General features: G+C 37.6%; 1 protein-coding gene across 1 annotated transcript in view; it reads left to right on the top strand.

Annotated features, from left to right (window-relative positions):
* The window catches only part of LOC118586263 (B-cell scaffold protein with ankyrin repeats-like), a 106,009-nt gene extending 93,168 nt beyond the window's left edge, over positions 1-12,841 (top strand). The window contains exons 7-9 of the mRNA XM_036191386.1: positions 3,580-3,776; positions 3,975-4,128; positions 12,642-12,841. Of these exons, the coding sequence (XP_036047279.1) occupies positions 3,580-3,776; positions 3,975-4,128; positions 12,642-12,841 (551 nt within the window). The remainder of the gene's footprint in view (positions 1-3,579; positions 3,777-3,974; positions 4,129-12,641) is intronic.
* The last annotated feature ends 1,363 nt before the right edge of the window (positions 12,842-14,204 follow it).

Genomic DNA, 14,204 nt, shown 5'->3' with positions numbered 1-14,204 from the left:
AGGGCACTTCTGTGACGCTCAAGCTTTCATGTGCTTTAGGTGATGGTAACAGGGCTATGTACAGTTGCCAAATTCACAGAACACAATTACTTCAGTTTTAAATACAAATGATGCTTCTGTAAAAAAAAATTAATGACAGTAGATACTTAAGCAACTTTAAGCAAAAATATTTAATGAGCGTATGAACTAGGGTTAAATCTTGAAGATGACTGTCTAAGTTAGGGTTACTACTTCTGTGATGAAGCACCATGACCAAAGCAACTTGGGGAAGACAGGCTTTATTTGGCTTACACTTCTATATCACTGTTCATCATGGAAGAAAGACAGGATAGGAACTCAAACATGGCAAGATCCTGGAGGCAGGAGCTGATGTAGAAACCATGGAGGGGTGCTGCTTACTGGCTTGCTTCCAATAGCTTGCTCAGCCTGCTTTCTTATAAAATCCAAAACCACTAGTCCAGAGGTGGCCCCACCCACAATAGCATGCACCCTCCCACATCAATCATTAATTAAGAAAATGTTCTTGGCTGCCATTTTGTTAATGGCAGGAGTATCTAAAATATTAGCAAAAATTCTTTTTTTTTTTTTCCCAAGACAAGATTTCTCTGTGTAGCTTGGCTGTTCTGTAGAACTTGTTCTGTAGACCTGCTGGCCTTGAATTCATAAAGATCTGCCTTCCTCTACCTCTCAAATGCTGAGATTAAGGGTGTGTACCGCCACCACCTGGCTAACAAAAAATTATTGATACAGCATTCACTATAGTTCTTAGATTGTATGTTAGGTTCAAGATTTATCCCTCCTATATTCTGATACTTGGCATTCTGTCGCTCCATTTCTGCCTCTTCTCACCCAAGACAACCACTAGTGAAAAAATATTTTTGAACCTAACATCAGTAATTATTTACATGGATTATTTCCTATTTCATTATAGCCTGCCATAGGCAAGCTATTTATCGCCTCTCCAGAGTTTCTATGGTAATTTTGTCTTACCTCACTGCCTAGTAACCTACTTCCTAGAAAGTATTATTATATGCCTCTTATTTACTACATAGCAAATGAGATGGATCCTGACCAAGCAGATACTCAAAAAATATGCTTTGATTTTAAAAAGAAGAAATGAAAGTGTCCCAGAAGCTTGCCTACAAACTCTTCTTATAGAGGCATTTTCTGAATTGAGGCTTTCTCTCCTCCAATGATTCTGGCTTGTGTCAAGTTGACATAAAACAAATCAGGACAGTAATGATCAAGGAAAGGCCATTCATAATAATATAACAGAGTCATAGGTGCATCACCTGAACAGCTTGATTCATTGACACTGGCTACATGCTCAGGATATAGGGAAGAGCCACTGGACAGTGCTGGCCACTCCTGCTACTGTGTTGAAATAGATTCCCAAGGAAGTTAGTTATTGTTTTTGAAAGAATACATTAACTTGAGGATACCAAGATAAATTGTTGATGTTAAAGGATATATATGTTCCTATAGTTATTTTAAAAAATACTGAACCTGAATTAATAGGGACTTAGCCTGCCAGACTGACAGGATACAGGAGCCATGATAGTGCATGGGTTAGAAAGGAATGGCACTGTTAGTATTATATTTTCTGCTGTAGCAAAGGATAAGGCAATCAAGGCATGTGAGAATTTGAAATTACCAGGTTGATATCTGTATTGACTAACTTTGACCTATTTTAACCACTGTAGAAAGCTGTCTATAATGCAAGATCGCAAATAAATAAGGATTTATATATTGTACATTTGCAAGAGAATACATTCTTTTTTCTTTTTTCTTTTATAATTTGATTTAATTTTACATATCAGCAACGGATTCCCCTGTCCTCCCTCCTCCTATCCCCCTCCCTGCCCACCCCTCATTCTCATTTCCTCCAGGGCTAGGACTCCCCTAGGGATTCAGCTCACCCTGGTAGATTCAGTCCAGGCAGGTCCAGCCCCTCCTTCCAGGCTGAGCAAAGTGTCCCTACATAGGCCCCAGGTTCCAAACAGCCAGCTCATGCACTAAGGACAGGTCCTGGTCCCACTGTCTGGGTACCTCCCAAACAGTTCAAGCTGATCAACTGTCTCACTTATCCAAAGGAACTGATCCAGCTGGGGGCTCCTCAGCTATTAGTTCATAATTCATGTGTTTCCACTAGTTTGGCTATTTGTCCCTGTACTTTTTCCAATCTTGGCCTCAACAATTCTCACTCTTACAATCCCTCCTCTTTCTCGCTAATTGGACTCTGGGAGTTCCACCTGGGGCCTGGCCAAGGCTCTCTGTATCCACTTCCATCAGTTATTGGATGAGAGTTCTAGCACGACAGTTAGGGTGTTTGGCCATCTGATCACCAGACTAGGTCAGTTCGGGCTTTCTCTCAACCATTGCCAGTAGTCTACAGTGGAGGTATCATTGTGGATTTCTGGGGACCTCTCTAGCACTTTGCTTCTTCCTGTTCTCATGTAGTTTTCATTTATCATGGTCTGTTATTCCTTGTTCTCCCTCTCTGTTCTTGATCCAGCTGGGATCTCCTGCTCCCCTAAGCTCTCTTTCCCTTGAACCTTGCCCTTCATTACTCCCACTGTCATCCAGGTTGTTCATGTAGATCTCATCCATTTCTCTGTCATTGGGAGATCCCTGTGTCTTTCTTAGGGTCCTGTTTTCTAGGTAGCCTCCCTGGAGTTGTGAGTAGCAGTCTAGTCATCTTTGTTTTACAACTAGTATGAGTGAGGACATACCATGTTTGTCCTTCTGAGTCTTGGTTACCTCACTCAGGATGATTTATTTCTAGATCCATCTATTTGCCTGCAAACCTCATGATGTCATTGTTTTTCTCTGCTGAGTAGTACTCCATTGTGTATATTTACCACATTTTATTTATCCATTCTTCAGTTGAAGGGCATCTAGGTTGTTTCCAGGTTCTGGCTATTACAAACAATGCTGATATGAACATAGCTGAGCATGTGCCTTTGTGGTATGATTGAGCATTCCTTGGGTATATGCCCAAGAGTGCTACAGCAGGGTCTTGGGGGAGATTGATTCCCAATTTTCTAAGAAAGCGCCATATTGATTTCCAAAGTAGCGGTACAAGTTTGTATTCCCACCAGCAGTGGAGGAGAGTTTCCCTTGCTCCACATCCTTTCCAGGATAAGCTGTCTTCTGTGTTTTTGATCTTAGCCAGAGAATACACTATTTTTATTGAAAGTTGGTAAGACCTTAAATAATGCCACTATTTGCCCATAAAAATCTCACCTTATAAAATGTTTGTCAAACTTTGACCCATTGCATAGCATACAGGAAGGACCACGTACATTTTTTGAAATGTGAAAGGTAAAATTCTTATAGTAATTTCAAGCCTTCTCCACAATTAAGGTTGGTGCATAAATGCTAATGATAAGTCATTTGTGTTTATTTTAAGAAAATAGGAAGGAAGGTCTCCATTGCAATAACCACTGCTGTTTTCTTACATTTACTGAAGTTCTGTTCAACTTTCTGAATGTGGTTTTCAAGGATAGCTTGTGTTTGACTATTTCATGGCAGGGCAGATATAATAAAATATTCAATCTTGGCATTCCCTGTCTCCAGATCCTCATGCCAGAGAGCTCCCGACACTCCTCCACTGTGCAGCAAAGTTTGGCCTAAAGAATCTGGCTCTTCATCTGCTACAGTGTTCAGGGGCATCCTGGGCAGCCATGATGAAGAATATGGATGGTTCAGATATGCTGCATATTGCTGATAGGCATGGTCATGAAGAACTCAAGAAAATCTTTGAAGACTTTGTGGTAAGTTTTTCCCTCTTTTTATATATCTGCAGCTGGTTCTTGATATGCGTACATAAACATGAATACATTGCTGTTTTGAAAACTGTGCCCTCCCACAGCTAGTAACGTGGTGTTAGACAAAACCATCTGTTGCTTCAAACTTGCCCATTATCTTAAAAACCTTTCATAAGATTTGTGAACTTCTCCAATTATTTACAGAAGACGTCTGACCCCCACCCATATTCAACTGCAGTTGCATCCCATTTGTCCTTCTGGCATCTAGAGAACCTGTTCATTATTGAAGATGAGATGGCCAAAGGCAATGAAACTATTTACTTTCATTTCTTTAAGAATTTAGATAAGAAATTGTTAGGTACATGCAAACAGATCAGCAAGTGCTGGATTAAAGTAAAACATTTTGGCAGTCATTCAAAAGGTCTGCCCAATAACAAATTAATTTACATTGTTCGAACTTGTTTCTCTTGTGTTTTTCATTTTCTCTCCCTCTTAACTCTCCATCATTCATTGTTTCTGTTGAAACCCCAAATTTCAGAACACTCTAGATAAGTGATAGTTTAAGGAGATGGCAACAAGAGAAATATTTTAGAAGGGAATGTTATTATCTCAGTAAATAAAGCATGCACACTGTGTTCCCATAATCGAGTTTAGAAGAACCACTCTAACAAAAGAAGTGCACATTTTGCTTCAGAAAATGAATTATTCTTGGGAAGGCACTGGAAAAGTTGAATGTAACAATGATTATGGCAGTGAACATGTGAAAATTTATCTTTAGATTCTTGCAACTAATATAATTTGTATTGTCAATAAATAGTTAATATAGAAAGATACAATACTATAAATGAATTCTGGTTATTTTAGCCCTTAACTATCACAGAAATTAGTCAAACATTGGAGTTACAAAAATAGTGATCATTTGTAGTTCCCAACAAATAAAATGGTAGTCAATGAAGTATTTTTCTCCATTTACCAGAGGTATCAAAATATTTATCAGGAGTGTGTGAGTGCCATCCACTCTCTGAAGTTTCAAGAGAATGTATTTTGCACATATTTAAAATAAACACAGAGCATGTATATCAAGATAACAAAGCACAGCTTTTGAGTCTTAGGCCTTTAATCAGAAGCACACCTCACCTATACCCTGGTGCATTGTAGGTAGTGACAGGTTACACATGCTGATGAGTGTATTCATTTGACTATGTGTGCTCTGTATGAGGTCCTTGGTCAGAGAATATGATGTGCAACTCAGGTAAGTCCATCCTATCAGCTTTACATGATTACTTGTAACATGGTCATTTGGTACGCTCTTGTCCTCAAGGCTCCTAAATGCAATCCTCTATTTTCCACTCTCTGGTGAACTTTGCTTAAACCTTCATCATCTCTAGTCACTTTCAAAGATAATCACCAACTTTCAGAGTGATATTTACCTGGTAGAACTGCATGTGCCTGTTAGCTAGCACTGGAGAGTATCCTGATGACTGTCCTTAGGAAAGACTCTATAGGGCTACAACAAGAAGACTGACAGATACAGGAAACTGTTTTTTTTCCTTGCATGCACTTGTGCTCTATGTCTTTGCTTCTGTAAGTGCATCACTGATTCAAAGTGTTTGCTATCATGGTCTGTAGCAATAAACTAATACCACATTCACTCTGTGGTATTAGCTTATTGCTAACTTTGTAGGGTTCAGTTTGATCACTATTGCATGAAATTTGTGAAGTGACTTATATATGCTATTTGTAAGTTATCCCTTTGCCAGAGTGTTTCTAGAAAATTTTGTCCTTCTAGATGAGACAGATAGCAATGTGTGATCATCCTGCTATGACTGAGCATGGGGCTGTGGCTGTGCTAGAGGATAGCAGATCTGTAAATGCATTTTAATGACTTGGATAATTTAAGCTATAACTTTCAAGCAATCAAATTTCCTTTTGTAAAAGTGTCATTAAGAAATTGTAAATATAAACCTGTTATGGTGACACTTGTGGCAAGTGTTTCTTATGATTTATAGGTCACATACATTATTTCTCTGGTTATCAATTTTGTATAAATAAATTAAGAGCCATAGCTCCTTGGTGAAGCTCTATGCAAGATAACCCCATGTTAATGCTATCTATTAGCTGTGTCTTTAAGTGTGTCTCTAAACTGAGTAGCAAAAATTTTGTGTTATTATTGTGTTATTAAAACATTTTATTGTTTCTTAAATATTTAAGTAACTGTATTGTTGAGTCAAATTTTAATCTATCATATATATTCACATATATTCTCAGACTATTTTTTCCAAAGATTTTGAAGCACATACTGTTCAAGTTTAAAGCTTACATTCCACCAATGGACCATTCACTCCCCCCCCCCAAAAAAAAATAAATACCTGCTTTTCGCTACAAACATAATCTGGCCTTGGCTGGTTTGCTGATTTATTCTATTCTTCTTAATTCTTTCATCAGTAGACATAGTTGATTTTAGGGACTTACATGAAATTATATTAGTATGTTGGGCCATAGTAAGGGAGGTGGAAAAAAGAAACCAATTATTATTTAAAACTAATATAGTCAAAAGGCATTATCTGGTTTACATACACCAATTGTGTCCTTATCTTGGTGTCACCTATGTAAAGGCACAGAAGGAGGGGCAAGAGAAGTTCTTAAATCATTGTTTTACATCTTTGTCTCACAGTTTGAGGATGTCAGTCTGTCCTGATGCAGTGACCATGGCAGTGAGTGGCCCTATGGTGGCGGGAGTGTGCAGCAATTGCTCAGTCTCATCTCAGTGCTCTGGGAAGGAGAGAAAGGAGAATTCTTGTACCCCGCAGCCTTTCTCTCTTCTCCTTTCTCATTCAGTCTGGAACCCTAGCTCATGAGATAGTGACCCCCCCATTCAGAACAGACATTTCTCCCTCAATTAATTCTTTATGGAGATGCCCTCTCAATCCCATCAAAAAGTATAGTTCCAAAGCACTGTGTATTTCTTTCAGGTTAGTGTTATTTCTAGGTGACTTTCCCAGCCTCCAATAGATTCCCATGCCAATTCACATTTTGGCAGCACTAACTGGAATTAGTAGACTATGAAAAAAAAAATACAATATGAAGTTAGGAGTGGGGATTTCTAGGAAGATAAGGATAGAGCTGGAGAAGGGAAGTGGGGAGAGTATGTGATCATACTTCATTGTATACATATGCGAAAATTAAAAAGAATAAAAATCCACATATTTCTATAAATTACATAAGATTTTAAATAGTAAATCATGTTTTAGTTTATCACAATAGGAATTCTTTTGATAGATGGAAAGACAAAGGGTAAAAGACTTCATGATTAAACCTACAAAAGGATATAAAGCTACAGCTCGCTTAACAGAATTCCTGAGAAAATCCTCAACAATTGAAATAGCAAATAGCAATACTGTAGATTATGTAAAACTTAATTAAAATAAATAAAGACCAAGAAATTGAAAGCAAAACTGGAAGTTGGCCTCACATTTGAAAGAACTTTGAGATTTAAGATAAAGTATGCAATAAGCATTACTGTGTTTAAAGCAAAATAACAGTAATATATCTTTGCAATAATTTGTCACCCCATTAATCCTCATCAGTTTAAAGCCTTTAATAAAATGGTTACATTAAAGTACCAATAAGCAAGGAAAATAGATCTTCTGTTATAAACATTAATATAGGCTGGTTAATAACTGGAAAAGCAATGGACACTTATTTCAGGAATAACTTCCAGGAAGTGTCTTTGACTACAATGATTGTTCCTACTGTTCAGTGTAAATATTAAAAAGCTCTACACTGTAAAGATTCCTTAAGGAATTTTATCAAATAGGAAAAGTGGATTTCAATGTATTGCCAACAGGACTTCTGAAAATAAGCCTATGGCTCACATCTGCAATGAGGTTACCTTGACATCTTGCCTACTAGCTATCTTGGCCTGTGATCTGTGGGCTCAAGTGTGTAGATATGTAGGTGGTAGGTGTTTGGGAATGACCTGAAAGGGAGAGATACATGGAGAGAGATCCTGTCGTGTCTGGTTGTGTTATAGACCCTGATCTTTTCTTCACATTAAATGCCTGGAATAATAGTGTGGAGGTGCATCACAGAATTACTAGTATTAGTTGGCTGACTAATGCCAAGAGTTTCCTACTCAGTGTCAGGCTTGTGCTTGGGTTTGTGGTGCTCACTCTTCCTGACTCTTTACTCGGTCATTCTAACATTGGAAACTTAGCACTTCATGTGTAGTATGTGGTTCCATTCAATTTAATATGCATTAGTATTCTATATATTTAAATTGAAGCATATCTTCCTTGGCATGTGTGTGTGTGTGTGTGTGTGTGTGTGTGTGTGTGTGTGTGTGTGTGTGTGTGTTCTATCAAACGTATCTGGAAGCTTACAGTGGGACGTAGCTGCCTTCTCACTGTCATGTGCTCAGCCTATAGTTGTTACTCCTTGATGGCTACAGAAGGGAAGTGTTCAGTTTAACAACTTGTTGCTCTCACTTATTACTATCTTTAATCATCTTTCAATAAATTAACCAGTCATAGTATCTAGGACTCTTTTAAACTCTCGCATGTGTGTGCTACTGTGTGTATGTATGTTCACATGTGTGTGGTGGTATTGTGTTCCCCAAAATATGTATACCCTAATAAACTCACCTGGGGTCAGAGAACAGAAAAGCCACTAGATACTGAGGCTAGAGAATGGTGGCACTCTCGCCTTTAATCCTAGCATTCCAGAGGCAGAAATTTGTCTGGATCTCTGTGAGTTCAAGGCCACAAGGATACAGCCAAGCATGGTGAATCACATTTTTAATTCCAGAAAGAGAGCCTTTAATCCCAGGGAGGGACAGCAGAAAGAGAAAGATATATAAGGCATGAAGACCAGAAACTGGAAGCATTTGGCTGGTTAAGTTATTAGGCTTCTAGCAGCACAGTTCAGCGGAGATCCATTCTGGATGAGGACTAAAAGGCTTCCAGTCTGAGGAAACGGGATCAGCTGAGAAACTGGCGAGGTGAGGTAGCTGTGGCTTGTTCTGTCTCTTTGATTTTCCAGTATTCACCCCAATAACTGGCCTCAAGTTTGATTTTATTAATAAGACATTTTAAGATTCCTGCAACACATGTGTGTGTGCATCTGTGTGCACAAGTGTAAACATGTGTGCAGGCCAGAGGTTGACATTAGGTGGCTTCCTCAATTGCTTTCACTTTAGTAACAGAGGCAGGGTTTCTGGAGCTTAGATTTAGCTGTGCTAAGTAGCCAGTTTGCCCTGGTGATTGGGGATCCCATCTCAGCTTTTTTAGTGCTGGGATTACAGGTACCTACCACATCCTCCTGTATTTCTTACTGGACCTAGGGAGCCAAACTTGGTCCTCACACTTGTGTGAAACGTGTTATCCACTGAGCCATCTCCCTTCTGAAACACAGTTTTAAAGAATCTGTAGATAGATAGACCAATTGTTATCTATAGTATACAGTTTCAATAGACCAGACTAAAGTGAATTTTAGAACCTTGACTTCAACCATCACTGGAGGGCAACCTAGGGCAACAGTAATAGCCTATGTTGTTTTAGGAGTCTATTAGACTACCCTAATGGACAACTCAAAATGGCATTTCTGATGTCTGGCACTAGGATTTTTGTTAGGTGGTCTGTGGCTTTTGGATGGATGCATTTTTTTCAGCCCTTAGTGGAATAACATCATTTAAACTGTATATGTATATGTGTGTGTGTATATATATATATATATATATATATACACATATATACATATATATACACACATATATATACACACATATATATATAAAATACATATATGTATATATACATATATATATATGTATTTTACATAACTTTTGGTCAATAAAAAAATCTTATAGCCTGTTCAAATATTGTTAGTATTATTTTTTCTCTGCCCACCCTCTCCTGTAGTCACCTTTATCTGATGTTCTGAATTAAAGCCATCTCCTTTCCCCCCCATTTTCCTTTTCATACCACTTGTATTTCATGATTTTTTTAAACTGTTACAGATCTCCATTTTCTTCAAGGCAGAATATTATTGATATGTATATTTTTATTTATGTTTTGAAAATATAAACTGTATCTATAAATTTAAAGTCTTAAGATATATGAAATTGTGTTACTATAAACTGTGAAGTCAAGGAGCCAAAATAGAAAACAAAACTATCTCTAACTATCTCTATGTGCATTAAAATCCTTTGTTAAACTGAGAAGTGTTTATACTGTTAATCTAGGTATTTTTAACTCCTTTAAAATTTTTTATTTTATTATTGTCTGAATAGGTGAGTGCATGGTGTGTAAGTATAGGCAAGTAGGTGCCATAGTGCATGTGGGGAGGTCATAAGAAGCTTTCTGAGGTTAGTTCTCTACCTTAACATTTATGTGGATTGCAGGTTATAACTAAAGTCGTCAGGTCTTCCCAACAAGCACTTTAATGGCTGAGCCATTTGGTTGACCTCTATCTTGTTTTTGTTTTTATTTTTAATGCGTGAGGCATTTTAACACAATTATATGAGAAGCAAGTTTGTATTTTTCCTATCAGCTTATTATTTGTCTAAAAAAGTCTAACAGTCTCGTGCACATAGCCATTTCTGATAGGAGTTAATGGTGGGTTTCTCTGAGGAAACAGGCTATAGGATTTTACAGTAAAGCACATGGATCCAATTCTGGCTGTACTAACATATGCATTAAATGAAATAGGATAATTCTGCATAATAGGAAGAGTGGAACTCCTTCAAAACTGTGGATACAGAAGACTGAAGTTCCACAACAGCTGTCCTCAGTGACAAAATCTCTTTGGTGCTGATGTCCAAGCAGAGGTTGAAACATATGAGCAAAAACGTCTAGGTCTCTACGTAAGATTTTAATTACCCCAATGTGGAAGGCAGTGTCATAATTAGCACAACAGAAATCATGTGGAATTTATATGGAGCAGTATATAAATATTAAATGAAATTTGAAAACATTAACATTTATTAGGGAAATACACATAACACATCAGGGAGAAAAGAATGAAAGTAAAAATATTGGAAAAAGGCAGAGCTCATGCAAACTTTAATTTCTTGAGCCAAAAACTCATTTTGGTAACTGGTTACTTTTGACAGCATGCATATGAGCTTTTGATTTTCTTACAAGGACATAGAAGAAAGACACTATGTCCATTAAAATAAAACTTTAAATTTAACTATAGTATTTTTATAGTATATCTATTAAGAATTGTTGTGGAGTCTAAGCAACCTCAATCACCTCATAATAGTAGATAATATAATTCTGGATATTTGTAGGGTTTTGTCTACTTTGCTAGCTATAAAAAAAAACACTGTAATTATTTTCTCACACATCTTTTCACAGGTTATATCCTTAATTCAATGTGTCTGAGAGATGGCTGAACTCAAACCTGAGAAACTATAATAGTGATTTCCCCAAATGTTTTATTAACTGCGAGAAACTAATTAAGAAGTATATCTTTGGGTTGTACATCATCAGAATGGCCATTAGGAAAGACATTTCTCATGGCTACTAACCCCAATGTGTAAGACAGTTTACAATAATCTCTTAAATAGTGTATGTGTGGTTTAACAAAGTCAAGCATAAACCCATCTGTAATTCCCAATGACAACTATTCACAGATGCCACAGCAATTGCTTTCTCAATGTGTAGCTATCTACATAAATGATTCATATCTCTTAGAGTTTCTAGAATAGCTAGTAGTGTCTATGTATTCTCCCCTTACCCATATACAAGATAGCCTATGTTTTTTTTTGAAGTTTCCATAATTCACTATTCATTACTCCACTTCCCTGGAGGAAAAGAAAAGCATCAAGGGTCAAGAAGATAAAAGTTCATCTCTGTTGCAGTGCAGTTCATTTTAGGGAAAGGGAATATGAGGAAAATATCTGAATAGACCTCAAGTGTTTCAAGTAAACATGTTCGAGCTTCCATTGCTATGATGAAACATCACCAAAAGCAAGTTGGGGATGAAAGGGTTTATTTGGCTTACACTTCTACAACTTTGTTCATCATCAAAGGAAGTCAAGAAAGGAATTCAAACAGTGCCAGAACCTTGAGGCAGGAGCTGATACAGGGTCATGTAGGACTGCTGCTTACTGGCCTGACCCCTCCTGGGTTGCTCAGCCTTCTTTCTTGTAGAACACAGGACCACAAGCCTAGGAGTGGCTCCACCTATGATGGATTGGATACTTCCACGTTGATCATTAATTAAGAAAATGCCCTACAGACTTTCCTGCAATCCAGTTTTATGAAGGCATTTTCTCAATTGGGGTTCCAGTCTCTCAAATGATTCTAGCTTGTATCAAGCTGATACAGAACTAGACAGCAGAAAACACATTGCAGCATTTATTTCACAAGTGAAATCAGCCAACAATCCCAACAAACCAAATATTCTGTAACATGAATACAGACATTTTTCAGATTTCTTTAATGACATGATGAATTACCTCTATGATTAGGGGTTTTAATATATCAAAACCACTATCTTATAGTAATGTGTGTAAGAATATACATACCTCTCATTAAATTGGTGTTTTTAATCTTACTTCAATATCTCTGTGCTACCAATTCCCCCTAACTATAAGATGAGTACTTTAAAATAATTTATTGTTAAGAATTGTTTGAAGATTTTTTTCCTGGCAATGGGTGAATACTGCCACCTTGCATCTCATTATCCTGAACAAAAGGAAATGTTAGCTTTGGGAAAGAGTCCTGATGTCATTCCCAAATGAGATTTAGCTTACAATAGTTACTTGAATATTTATTTTGCCTCACCTTTCGGAAACTATTTTCCCCCACAGGGAGTGCCCCCCAGTGTATAGTTTAAGCCACTTCCCATTTTTCCTCCTGCCAGAGAAGGTATTGAGCAGAGGAATGACACATGCAGCCACCGGCAAATGTGAGGTCAGAAGATATAGTAGCTCAGCTCCTATCCTTAGTGCGTCAAATGTCACTGCTGCTGGGCATGCAGCCACGGGATCAAAGGACAAGCAACAATATGATTTTGATCACCTGTTGGCTCAGTGGGTAGTGATTTCGATGCTTGCCATATAAAAATAAATTGAATAACATAGGTAACAAGGACATTCATGGAAATAACAGCAAGAGATAATATCCATGTTCTTTCAATTCTTGTCCAGTACAGATCATTAACACATTGTTAAATAATTTGTCAAGGTTGAAGCAGTATCTAATTCTACACAGGTACTTCATTATCTTTGACACACTTGCTTCAGATGCCAGCAGTTCTAGCATCATACTGAGAGTTAACATTCTTGCCTACAGAGGCTTAATGACCACTAAAACCCTTTATAGCCCTTCCCTTTGTAAGTCTCAGGTTTCTAATTTCTCATGAACTTCCTAAACTGCAGTTCTCCACCCCACCCCCCCCCCGCCCCTTTTCTTTCCTGGCTTCTTACTACCAATTAACTCATATGGAATCAACTGGGTCTGGAGGTACCTTTTAAAGGAGATGTTATTTCAGAATGTAAAAGAAATCACTAATGGTAATTAAAGCAATCAGTATTGATAACAGGGGCTTAGAGAATAGACATCAAGAAACACAATGCCTTTATCCTTTCAGAGAGAGGTAGGCAACTACAAAGTATTTTAATTTTATTGAGGAAGATTGATTATTGGAAATGTTCTAGTAATTGGGTTTATATTTCAGTTTGGTTTGATGTGAGAGGACAGAAATGTGTATGTACTATCATCTAATGTAGACTGAATATGTACTTTTATCTCAGTACTGTGTAGTATGGTTCCTGCTTTAGGTTTATGTAAAGGTTACTCCAAGGTCTGACTTTGTATAAAATGTAGACTTTTATATTAAAAGGAAAGGAATACTATCAAATAGCACAGCCCAGAACCTGGGTAATATGATTTTTGTCTTCTTGTGTAGCAAAGCCTTCCTTGGGATAGATTTGGATGTGAGATAGTATATTATGACTGACTTACTGTGCCCCTAAAAATATTATATAAAATAGAAAATAGATGGTTCCAATGAAGGCTAACATTTAGGAAACTTTTACATGAATTAGCTCTTACTTTAGCCCCCAAAGAGCCTACTTAATTTTAGTCAATAAATATTGCAGAGTAATTATTAGGTACCAAGCACACTTGAAATTCAAAACAGACCAAAATGTCAGCCTAACAGGAGGGTGCTTTAGGGTTTCCATTTCTGTGGTAAAACACCGTGACCAAAAAGCAAGTTGGGGAAGACAGAATTGAGTTTGCTTACAGTTCCAGATAGCAGTTAAAGTCAGTGAGGGCAGGACCGCATGCAGGGCAGGAACCTAGAGGCAGGAGCTTATGCACAGGCAATGGAAGACTACTGCTTACTGGTTTGCTCTCCATGGCTTGTTGAGACTACTTTCTTATATAACCTAGGACCACATGCCCAGGGGTGGCACTACTC

The sequence above is a fragment of the Onychomys torridus genome, chromosome 6 (assembly GCF_903995425.1).
Source record: "Onychomys torridus chromosome 6, mOncTor1.1, whole genome shotgun sequence".
NCBI classification, from domain to species: domain Eukaryota; kingdom Metazoa; phylum Chordata; class Mammalia; order Rodentia; family Cricetidae; genus Onychomys; species Onychomys torridus.
Note: the sequence above shows the minus strand (reverse complement) of the source record. Positions and strands in the feature narration are given on the sequence as shown.